Raw genomic sequence first — 12,421 nt, 5'->3', positions numbered from 1 at the left:
CTTTATTAATACCTATTAGAATGCTATGGGGATTTCCGAGGGGCTTTTATATGTTTCCTAGAGGCGTCTGCATCCAGCAATCATCTGAACTGCTTTACGCATTAAGTTATCAAGGCAAATCTAAACATGCCCATTAAATGTCAATTTGGGAAAATGTTTTCAAAATGATCACCCTTTCATTTATGCATATATAGGGTACTGGGCAGAACTCAATGCCTTGTACATTTGATTAATTACTCAGGCCTGGTTAATGAATGAATACTCCTTTAGCCATAATTTCTCGGATGCAGTCTGAACATCGCAGTGGGCTTCCAAGTACATTGCATGTTAACTCTAAAATACCCATTTGATGACTCCACTGCTTGCAATCAGCATTTAACTGCAGCAGCTCTCTGTGGGGTATAAATGATTGCTTATTTTACACTGTGTCTTCTCATTCCCCAAAGGCACAAAAGCATATTTTATATTTATAACTTTATTATGTCAGTAGAGATATATATATATATATATATATATATATATATATATATATATATATATATATATATTATCGTTATTTGTAATTATGCTTGACATAAAGATGCAATTAGTAAATAATCAGTTCCATTTTCTATAAATTCCATACATTACAAAATCCTAGGTAAAATTAACACTGCCCCTGCACTTCACTGGATGATAATTACTCACTTAATATGAGTTAAACCATTTACTTAGAGCATGTCTGACCTGCTTTGCACTGACTGATCTAACCCTTACAGTGTACTAGTACGGAATGTCAAAACATCCCGGAACTCCCGAAATTACAGGGGGAAACCCATGATCTCACTGAACATCCACTGCTTTAAAGGGACACTTTAGGCACCCAGACCACTTCAGCTCATTGAAGTGGTCTGGGTGCAATGTCCCATGTCACTTAACTCTACAGTGGTAATTATTGCAGTTTCTGAGAAGCTGCAATAATTACCCTGCAGGGTTAAGTCCTCTTTTGGTCGTCTAAACTACGCTGGACATCCCTACGCTATGCATGAGGACTTCCAGCGTGACCGGAATCCCCACAGGAAAGAATTTAATAATGCTTTCCTATGGGGAAATCCTAATGCGACCACAGCCTTGCCGGAAATGCACATTACGTCGACCCTGCTGGCTGACGTTGGTGGGGGAGGAGCATGGGCGGATTCTGACCCAGTGCCAAGGGTCATCGGCGCTGGATTCAGGTAAGTGACTGGAGGGGTTTTAACCCCTTAAGTGACATGGGATGGGGGCGGGAGGGAGGGGTACACTCCAGGATCCTACAGTGCCAGGAAAATGGGTTTGTTTTCTTGGCACTAGAGAATCCCTTTAACAATCAATAAGAGTAGTTACTTCACAGCATCACAAAATTAATGCTGTAAGATAGGGAGTGACCAACTTGTGAACGGGCATTCGTTCTGTATTATAGGAGTGGTGATTAGCTTACCCTATAACTGTTTATGCCAGAAGCAAAGATTAATCTTTAATCTTTATTTTCTGACTTTCCTATAGTATAAGTAGTGGGTTGTACACTTCACTTGTGTTAGGAATAAGAGAAATATGTAAGTAGCTACTAAAATATAAAAATGAACACATAGGGAGATATGGAGTTCTAGCTCATTAAAGTAGTCATATATCTTCTCGATTTTACCAAATGGCTAGACTGGCATACAGAGAATGCAAATCCTTGCTTTACACATCGATAACGTCACAGACTATTTGAGATGTCCCTGCACCATCAAAATAAGACTTCTTAGCTATTTCTATACACAAAACTGAAAATTATGCTGATCACACAAGATGAAAGTACAAGGTGGAGGCTTCCAGCCTAGCTTCAGTTTCACTACGTTCAACACTGAGCCTCATCACTGACTCACAAGTCAAGTGAAGTGTCTAAGGAAACTAATGGCTGATCTAAGAGCCTTACGGCAGGAGAACTTTAAAGTGATTAAAGCAGACATATATAAGAAAACCCATAAGTAAGGGAATAGAACAGCCCACATTTAAACTATTTTGGTACTGAGCTCCTGTCCAATATCGAATGCGTCCAACCTTTGCACCACATCATGCCATAAATATTGACCTTAATCTATTTGCCAGAATAATAGTGAGTAGACTGAACCATCTTTTGCCTACACAGATACACAAAGCGAGTTTCATGCATAGTTGTCATGCTTCTAAAAGGCACACCAGAGATATAATTCAGTAGCAATAAAGAGAATCAAGACCTGTTACTTCAAATGGAGAAGGTCTTTGATCTCATGAATTTGCAAGCCATCCCTTTCTTCCTCAGCACGTTCTTTCTGTGATTTTCCAATCACAGACTTTCCAATGCAGCTCAATGAGAAGTCTTTGCAAGGCAGGTGCTCTGAGCAATTGCTGCCACTTGAGTGTAGCTCTACTGAGCTAACCAAACCAGGAAGTAATAAGAATAGTTGTCTGATTGACAGCTGGCAGTGGGTGTTACAAGGTTACTTAATTAAAGTGCCAATTTTTATTGGAAAGATGACATACTCTTCACACGTTGAGCTCTTCAGCAACCTAAAGTGCTTTAAGTGTTTGGAGAGGTCCTTTAATTCTTAGTTACAGATGGGAATGTTACATTTAGTGTATGCTGTTAAAAATGGTTTGCTTTTGTATACAATAGGACAGATCTCTATTCACGACAGTCATCGCCTGAGATTTTGAATCTCAGTTAAACATTACCAATTCAAGGGTCTTCCTTTCGGATTGAGCTTAGCTCCGAGGACATTCTCAAAAGTTCTCATTGCCCTTGTGGGTTTTATAAGGAAAAAGAACATTGAGATATACCACTATCTGGATGACTTCCTGATCATAGGCTCATCCAGTCAAATAGTGAGTCTCCATACCAAAACTGCTATCAATTGTCTCCAGGAAAATGGTTGGTTAATAAATATGGAGAAGAGTTCATTAGTTCCAGCTCAGAGAATGAATTCTTAAGAGCAAACATAGATACGGTAAAAGGAACGGCAACTCTGTCTACAGAGAGAATGGGAAGAATTATGACAAAAATGGAGTCTCCATCTCAAGCATGACATTTCTGCAAGGGAGTTCATGAGCCTATTGGGATCTCTCACATCCACGATAGGTCCAGTGGACGATACGCCCTATTCAGATGTAGTTTCTTCACTAGTTCAAGACGAAAATGGGCAATTGGGATCTGAGAACTCATCTTCTTCAGTGTATTTCAGACAATCTGATTTGATGGACCAGAGGGGAGAACCTTGTCTCTAGGGTTTCCACTAGAAGAACCAAGTGGGATAACTATACCACAGATGCCAGCCTTCTAGGTTGGGGTCCACACTTAAACAACATATGGATTCAGGGAACATGGTCTACAAAGGAGAAAATGCTTTATTCGAACAGCAGGACAAGACACCTTGTTCCTCCCATGGACATTCGATCTGGGGTACGCATTCCCTCACCGATGATTCACAGACTACTGAGAAAGATCTGGGAAGAAGGACAGAAAGTGATTGCTATCATCCATATTTGGCCAAGAAGGCCTTGGTTTCCTCTCCTCAACAGAATGAGCCTGGAACATCCTTGGCCACTTCCTCAGAGACCAGATCTACTAACTCAGTTCATCCCAAACTTTTACGGTAGCTGACTTGGGCATGGCTCTTGAAAAGGGGAAACTCGTAGCACAAGAGATATCTGATTCGGTGATTGATACTCTCCTGAAATCTAGAAAGAGCTCAACATCAGCTTGCTATCATAGGATATGGGAAACTTTGAGTTACTGGTCTAAAGATAATACTATTGATTTCCATCATCCTAACAGCATTCACATTTTAAATTTCCTGCATGCAGGTCTAGATAATGGGCTGAGCCTAAGTACTTTGAAAGTTCAATGATCAGCATTGTCAGCCCTATGCAACTTTTCGTGGACATGAGATCCACTGATTGCTATATTTTTTTTTAAAGCGGCCATCCGTATCAGAATGCTGAACAGGAATTATTCTCCTCCTTGGGATTTGCGTATGGTTCTGGATGTTTTATCTGAATCCTCTTTCGCTCCATTAGATGAGTTGGATATTGTCTTGCTGACCTATAAGACTCTGTTTCTAGTGGCTATAACCACGGCAAAATTTATGTCTGAAATTCATGCCTTTTCATGTGATGAGAACCATATTCAAGTTTTCCATGACAGGGTGGTCTTGAGACCTAGTCAAGCATTCCTACCTAAGGTGGTTTCTAATTTCCACATTCGCCAGTCCAGGAAATTATTCTTCCTTCATTTTATCCATCTCCTTCTTCTCCATCAGAAGAAAAACGTCATCAGTTGGATGTCAGACTATGCCTGATAAAGTACCTGGAACTGTCTCAACAATTTCGGAAGTCCCAACACCTATTTGTTCTTCTGATAGGAGCCAGAAAAGGAGAAGCAGTCTCTACTTCCATTATGAGGCGTTGGATTTCGAATATTATAATCAAGGCTTATCAGTTAAAAAACCTTACTCCTCCGAGTAGAATTAAGACTCACTCCACAGGGACTTTGGCAACCTCCTGGGCTAACTGGGCAGAGGTTTCATCTAAAGACATATGTAGGGCAGCTAACCGGTCTTCCCCAATGACTTTTATCAATTGGATCTGGCTTCGCCTTTTACGGCCTATGGTAGAGGTGTACTATCCTCTGTTGTGTCTCACTAATAAATTTTGTTGCAGCATCGTCAGGTGTATGGATTATCAATTCAATTTTTTTTTACACTTGGTATTGGAGATGTCCATCCAAAAATGGCCAGCTGCCATTTGGTTTAACATCAACCTATTTCCAGGAATGACAACTCAGCAGTACAATCAGATAGTGGTATGAGGCCATATTACAGGAGATTCCTCTACTCAAACATATTATTTGACATTGAAAAATAAAGCCACCATTTCCTAACATTATGCAAAAAAATAAAATATGCTTTTATAATGTGGTGATCTAGCCAGAGCTTTCTTGTTATCTTTCATAACCTTGTCTAAAGTATAATACACTTTTGCAAGTCGCATAATTCTGAGGAGCAATGGGGTTGTGCAAGCATCAGATCAGCAACTTTGGGTGGACTAAGGAACACTCCAAACACCACAACACATAAATAGTTAAACCATGTTAGGAACTTTTTAACCTCTTACCTGAGATCCTGGGCGCCGCTCTCCCTCTCTCTGCAGCCTCTACTAAAGCTGGAAGCTCCTGCTAGGAGCTTATTTCTATTAGCTCTCCTGTGCTAGCACAGACAGATAGCATCTTTAGGCATCAGGGCTCTGTAGTTGTTATGGTGCCTGGAACTATCCATTAAAATGGAAATCTGAAGATGACTCAGTTGTGTGGTCTATTAGTACCTGAAGCACCAGTATATGATACAAGTAAGGTGAATAGAGTCCAATAAAGGCTGTTCTCCTTAAGCCACCTTAACATGTGCCACAAACACATTGACTTCACGGCTGTAATATGTTAAATGTAATCTATAAAATATGTAGTTTTTTTACATTTTTTTTTATATAGAAAACAAAGGATCATTAAATATATGTAATATAACGGTGAAAATAAGCACATCCATAAATAGGTACACCACAAAACATTACAAGAAATTAGTTATAGGTATTAATCTAAGACATTTAAAACCTAGACAGGTCTCACATGAACATATTTATGTAAGCAGTTTTTATTTTTAGTTCACTAACCATTTTTTGTGTTATTTGTTTTTGTTGAACCAATTCATACTTCCTTTGTATTGTTATAAGCCTCCTAATGCCCTATTGCACCCACTGTTATAGTTACCTGTATAGCTGGCTGTGTCCAAAAGCATTTTGTCAGTGTCACTAGACCTGTGCAACTCACAAAGAATTGCTATATTAGAGGAATGTTATAGTGTTAGGAATACAAATCGGTATTCCTGACACTATAATGCCTCTCCCCCAGCATGTAAAGGGTAAAAAAAACGTTATTTACTCACCTGATTCAATCACCATTGTCATTCAGTGCTGGGTCGGTGCTCCGCCTCCTCTGATGTCATCCGCAGGTGGGAATTAATGAGCATGCGCGGTGAGTGGCACAAGCGCATTAGGCCCTCCCCAAAGGAAATAATTTAATCAATGCTTTCCTATGGAATTTTCACTGATGCTAGATGTCCGTATGCAGAGCGTGAAGACGTCCAGGGTCAGTTAAGAGAACTAAAGTTCGGTAAACCCCTGGAAGCGCCTCTAGTGGTTGTCTGGGAGACTCAGGCACTGTGTGCCCTATGAAGCAGTCTCTCACTATTGTCTTTAGGTTCAGTTAAGACTTTTTTTATATTAAAGGGACTCTCCAGGCAGCAGTTTTTACTCACCTGGTTCCGGCGTCGGGAGCCTCGTGAAGCCGCGCCCCCTATTTCGTCAAAATGACGAAATAGGCGGGCGCGAGCAGGGAGCAATCAGACGCTTCCATTTGGCAGCGTCATTGCTTCCTTGTGCGCATGCGCGGCTTCGCCACACATGCGCACATACTTCAGAGGGTGGCATTCATGCCGCCCTCTGAAGTCCTGAGCGCATGCGTGCGGTGTGCGCGGCCGCGAGCTGAGCTGACTGACAGCTCAGCTCGCGGTCGTTGCCCGCCCCCCTCCTCTGCTGACAGGCTGGAGAGAGAAGGCGCGCACACAGTGCCTTCTCTCTCCTGCACACGTCAGACATATTTTAAGCTGTAGTTGTTACTATATGTATTTGTGATGTAAGAAAAATAACATTACATTTAGAAATCCCCACTAATTTGTCTTGCAGCTTGCTGCCTCCATCCTTGCTTCTTGTCAATGATTGCTACAACCAGGGCCAGACTGGTCCACTGAGCTCCCGGGAAATTTTTACTGCACCAGGTGAGTGGCTCCTAAAGCTGTCCCTAGCGTAGCAATATTCTACTCAGCGTTGAGTGTCAGCTGCTTGGTGCGTGGGGCTACTGTCATGTAACCCCAGCGCTCGAGAAACATCAAAACATGTTGCAAGTAGATGGTACCAGGATGCAGGTCTGTATGTAAATTGGTGTAAAGTGTGTGTGTTTGGGCAAATCAACTGTGACTATATGTAAACAGGTATTAGAGTGTGTAAATTACATTATGTGTGTATTTCAGTGGAAGTGTGTATGCCAGTGGAAGTGTGTAAGTTACAGTGTGACAGTGTGTGTGTGTCAGAGAAAATGTGTAAGTGACAGTGTGTGTGTAAGTAACTGTGTGACAGTGTGTGTGTGTGTGTGTGTGTCAGAGAAAATGTGTAAGTGACAGTGTGTGTAAGTAACTGTGTGTGTGTGTGTGTGTGTCAATAACTGTTACATTGTGTGTGTATATGTCAGTGAAAGTGTGTATGTTAGTGTTTGTGTGTTTTTATTGACATTGTTTGTATAAGTGACCGTGTGTGTTTAAGTAACAGTGTGTGTGTCAGTGACAGTGTATGTAAGTAACATCTTCTGTGTGTATGTCAATGAGTCTATGTGAGTGTGTCAGTAGCTATGTGTGTTACAGTGTGTGTGTGTGTGTATGTGTGTGTGTGTGTGTGTGTCAGTGAGATTGCAGGAAATAAACTGACACGATCCTCCACGCTTTCCTTTACCCATATCACTTCTACATATTGAAGGGTAGTTTGTATTGCTAACTTGCAATATGCATGATTCATTTGAAAAAATATGTGTAAGCTAATAAAGTATCATAAAGAATGAAGTGCAGTGTATAAATGTTACTGATTTCAGGGCAGCATCCCACAGACATGTAGTAGTGACTTATATAGTTTGTATACCGGAGTGGCTTTTCATGTTAATTTTGGAAATATCAACAGTTCTTACTATTTTGCAAATCACAGGGACGAATTTCAGCATCAGAAGTGCTTCATGGGTTAACACAGCGAGAGAGGACTATCTGGTCCAAACAGCTGCTAATTAGCCAATGAAATCAAAGTTCCAGGAAACAGTTTGTGCATTATGCAGCAGTAAGGGGTCCTGCTTCCCGTACCCATTTCCGTTAATCTTTTTTTTTATTTTTATTTTTACTTTAATTAATTCTTCATTCTAAATACACATCTGCCACATGGGGTACTTGGGTCTCCAGCTCGCATGCAAGGGATTATTTACAACCTTCTAGTAACAAACTGTTATCTGCTGGTTGTGTGATGCTGTCCAGGACATTAGCAGGACATTATCCAATGCTGGATATCTGCATGCTAACACATGGCTGGGGATCTCTCTGTATAATACCATGTGTGTGCGTAGAACAGGAATAACAAACATTGTCAACATGACACTGTAACATAAAAATGCAATCAATGTAATAGATGAGTACTTTCTAAAGGGCACAGATTCATAGGGTGAAAGTCAATTTATATTTTTCCAATTGTTACTTTTTTTTTAGCAAATGTAATTTTTATTCAATGGAAAATTCAACTGACTTAAAAAAAGGAGATGTTTTCTTTTTGAAACTATAGTTAAGGTGAATCAATTGTCAAAAATTCCCCTATTTTAGATATATTTATATTGGTACTGCATCAAAAAAGTAAGCAAAAAAATTAAATAGCATAAAAAAATCTAGTGCCTTTCAAATATCTGTAGCTGCACAGCTGAAAGATCTGCTTCTGCAGATAAAGACATACCCTTATCTGCCAGGAAGGAGCTCAGCCAATCAGTAGCCTCTTATCCTGGACTGTAAGATTTGATCCTATTATCCACTATCTAGGAGAGGTTTAGGAGGTATGTATTTTATTCCTTAATTCCAATCATCTCACAGGATGGGGGAACTGCACAATAAACTGTTAGCATCCAAGCACTTAGTAAACAGAGGCAGGGTGAACACCTGCAGATTGATAATTGGTCAGATGGTTCGGTGCATCTGGTATCTGCAAATATGAACCAATAAGGAAATGTCTAAACGTATAGCAGGAAAAATAATTCTGTGTCATCTCAACAAACCAAACATTAGTTATACCAATGTTAAAAAAAAAATTAAAAAAAATAAAAAAGTTTTTGGAAAATATGTATTATGAGCAGTTGTAAGACAATATTCTAAAAAATAAATTTAAAAAACATCAATCTCCGTGAAAAACAATGGATTGTTGTAGTCATTTAATTATCCAAGAGAGTATTGATCTTAATATAGTATCAAATCTGTGCCTTTGTATTGAAAATCATATTTGTGTGGTAACAATGCTTAACACTTAGATCTGTGCAAGTAAGAGGGACTTACTTGGGAGTGTGAGATTCATCCACACGATGACCCACTTGGAATTCATGAGACTTGCTTCGATGCAGCGAGGTAAATCCAGGAAGGAGGTGAATGAGTTTACGGGATGAAGGTGGAGGGGTGCCTGGTGGTTTAAGCTTATTTCTTCGTCTTATAGGAGGTGTTCCAGGAGGGGTCATGGTGGTGACTATGTTAGGAGTTCTTGGTGGGTTGTTGTGCGCCGTATGCCGCTGACGAGGGGATGGCGGTAGTGATCGGTGCCCAGTTTCTGGCAGTTGGCACAATCCTGGGTGGGATTCAACAGTTAACCTATCTACGTTACTGTACATGGTTCCGTGAGCCACTGGCAAATGGCAATAGTGCTGGATGCACTGTACTTTGTACTGTACTTTGGGACTCTGTGACAGATGGGTTCGTATCCACTGAGCAGTGTCTTGCTGGCTAATGGGGTTATTCTCTTTCCCTGTCTCTGTGGCTGGCCACGAAATCGGCCAATCTTCTTTAGAGAGACTGCTTCCTATGAGCAAAACAGGCAAGCAAAGAGACAAGAAGAAACATCTTAAAAAAAACATCTTAAATTTGTCAGTAGAATTTTAATGGAGAAAAAACATTTTGGTGAAAAACAATGTCTATGTTATGGAGTGCACCTTTACTCAGTAAAATGTAAACTAAAAACTGATTTGCAGAATTAGGGCCACAGTGAAAAATTACCTATCTGCTAAACCACGAATTGTCAGGAATTGACTTGAAAATAAAAAATACATCGCTTAATTGGAGATTCTTCTAGTTTTGGCCTAAATTTGTCTCTAAATTTGATTAATAAAGCAAATATCCGTAATTTCACTCTAAGCTATTTTGTAACAGCGAATTGTAGTGAGATTACACAAATTGAATGCTAAATTTAACCTTCAACAATTAACATGTGACTTTTCTTAAGTTGGACAATATTTCATAATCGGTTATTTTGGGATTAATTTTACAATTTGGTTTATTATAACAGTAATTTGGTGGTTGGAGAATAATATCCACAACCATTTTTGATATTCAGGAGATATATTGGGCTCGGCTAGAATTTAGCAATTTGTTTTTTATTTCACTACAATTAGGTGTTTATCGAATATACCTCCTTGTAGGGTTATTCACAAAGCTGAGCATTTTTGAGAATTGACCATTGACCATTTAAATTCACAAAATACTTACATTTGAACATTTAAACCAGCTATAGTCTAAGCTTAACTTTATTGCAAGTTGGTTTTCACTTCACAATTTCAGTTCTTCCAACTGTCCTGCTTTTGGCATAGTAATGTGTCTAATTTAAATACAATAACTGTGTTGTTTAGAATTTGTTTCCTGTATATTAAAGGAACAGTGTTAGGAATAAAATGCTGTATTCCTAACAGTATAGGGTTCCACTGCTTCTCTCACCCCCATTATCAATCAAAGGGCTAAAAACCCTTTAACCCTTAAGGACCAAACTTCTGGAATAAAAGGGAATCATGACATGTCACACATGTCATGTGTCCTTAAGGGGTTAAACACTTATTTGCCTCCAATTTGGTGCTTGCTCCGTCATCTTCTTCTCCAACGTCACTGTGAGGGGGAACCTAATGCTCATTAGCCATTTCCCATAGGAAAGCATTGAATCAGTGCTTTCCTATTCGATTTTGCAAGATGTTGGATGTCCTCATTAAACTCCATGAAACAGCAGGAAGCACCTCTAGTGGCTGTCTGGTAGAAAGCCACTAGAGGCAGTCTTAACCTTGCAATGAAAAAATATCAGTTTCTCGAATAGTCTTAAGGGGCATGGGACAGTGCACCCAGACCACTTAAATGAAGTGAAGTGGTCTGGATACATATAGTGTTCCTGATACTTAGTTCTTGTTCTAAATTAAAATTTAGTTACTTAAATTGTTACTAGTAAATAATTTAAATTATTAAATAGTAAAATAATTTCCCACAACAGCCTTGCCCAGCCCACACGACCACTAACTCCCCATAAATGAAAATGTCCCTCTTAGTCCATTTGAAATGCATGGGAGTTATGTCCTAGATTAAACAATTATAATCCAAAAAACACTTGTACTATAACTCTCCATCATAATCCATAGGTTCCATTAGATAAAGTAGAGACTTCTCTGTTTTCTGGGCAAACCTGAGGTTTACAAAAGTTAAAAAAGGCAGAGCGTTTCTGTCAATGTTTGCAGCCACAGGCGACAGCTTCAGGTAAGTATACCTTACATTTCACCCCCCGCTGCCAACGGATCCTAAGTGGATATTGAACTACGGACAATACTCGAAAAATTAGAATATTGTGCAAAAGTTAATTTATTTCAGTAATGCAATGTAAAAGGGGAAACTAATATATGAGGTGGACACATTACATGCAAAGCAAGATAGTTCAAGCCGTGATTTGTCATAAGTGCGATGATTATGGCTTACAGCTCATGAAAACCCCAAATCCACAATCTCAGTAAATTAGAATATTACATGCAATCAATAAAACAAGGAGTGTACATAGAACAATATCGGACCTCTGAAAAGTATAAGCATGCATATGGACTCAGTACTTGGTTTGGGCCCATTTTGCGGCAATTACTGCCTCAATGCGGCGTGGCATGGAAGCGATCATCCTGTGGCACTGCTGAGGTGTTATGGAAGACCAGGATGATTCAATAGCAGCCTTCAGCTCTTCTGCATCATTCGGTCTCATTTTTCTCATCTTTCTCTTGGCAATGCCCCATATATTCTCTGGCCAATCAAGCACAGTAATCCCACGGTCATTGAACCAGGCTTTGGTGCTTTTGGCAGTGTGGGCAGGTGCCAAGTCCTGCTGGAAAATGAAGTCAGCATCCTCATAAAACTCGTTTGCGGAAGGAAGCATGAAGTGCTCCAAAATCTCCTGGTAGACGGCTGCGTTGACCCTGGACTTAATGAAGCACAGTGGACCAACACCAGCAGATGACATGGCTCCCCAAATCAACACAGACTGTGGAAACTTCACACTGGACTTCAAGCAGTGTGTGCCTCTCCATTCTTCCTCCAGACTCTGGGTCCTTGGTTTCCAAATGAGATGCAAAAGTTGCTTTCATCAGAAAAGAAGACTTTGGACCACTGAGCAACAGACCAGGTCTGTTTTTCTTTAGCCCAGGTAAGACGCTTCTGACGTTGTTTGTTGTTCAGGAGTGGATTGACAAGAGGAATACGACATCTGAAGC

General features: G+C 40.0%; 1 protein-coding gene across 2 annotated transcripts in view; it reads right to left on the bottom strand.

Annotated features, from left to right (window-relative positions):
- KSR2 (kinase suppressor of ras 2) overlaps positions 1-12,421 on the bottom strand; it is a 462,507-nt gene that overhangs the window by 235,089 nt on the left and 214,997 nt on the right. For both annotated transcript variants that reach the window (XM_063454189.1, XM_063454190.1), the window contains exon 4: positions 9,210-9,723. In XM_063454189.1, the coding sequence (XP_063310259.1) occupies positions 9,210-9,723 (514 nt within the window). The remainder of the gene's footprint in view (positions 1-9,209; positions 9,724-12,421) is intronic.

Source organism: Pelobates fuscus, chromosome 5, assembly GCF_036172605.1.
Source record: "Pelobates fuscus isolate aPelFus1 chromosome 5, aPelFus1.pri, whole genome shotgun sequence".
Lineage (NCBI taxonomy): Eukaryota > Metazoa > Chordata > Amphibia > Anura > Pelobatidae > Pelobates > Pelobates fuscus.
Note: the sequence above shows the minus strand (reverse complement) of the source record. Positions and strands in the feature narration are given on the sequence as shown.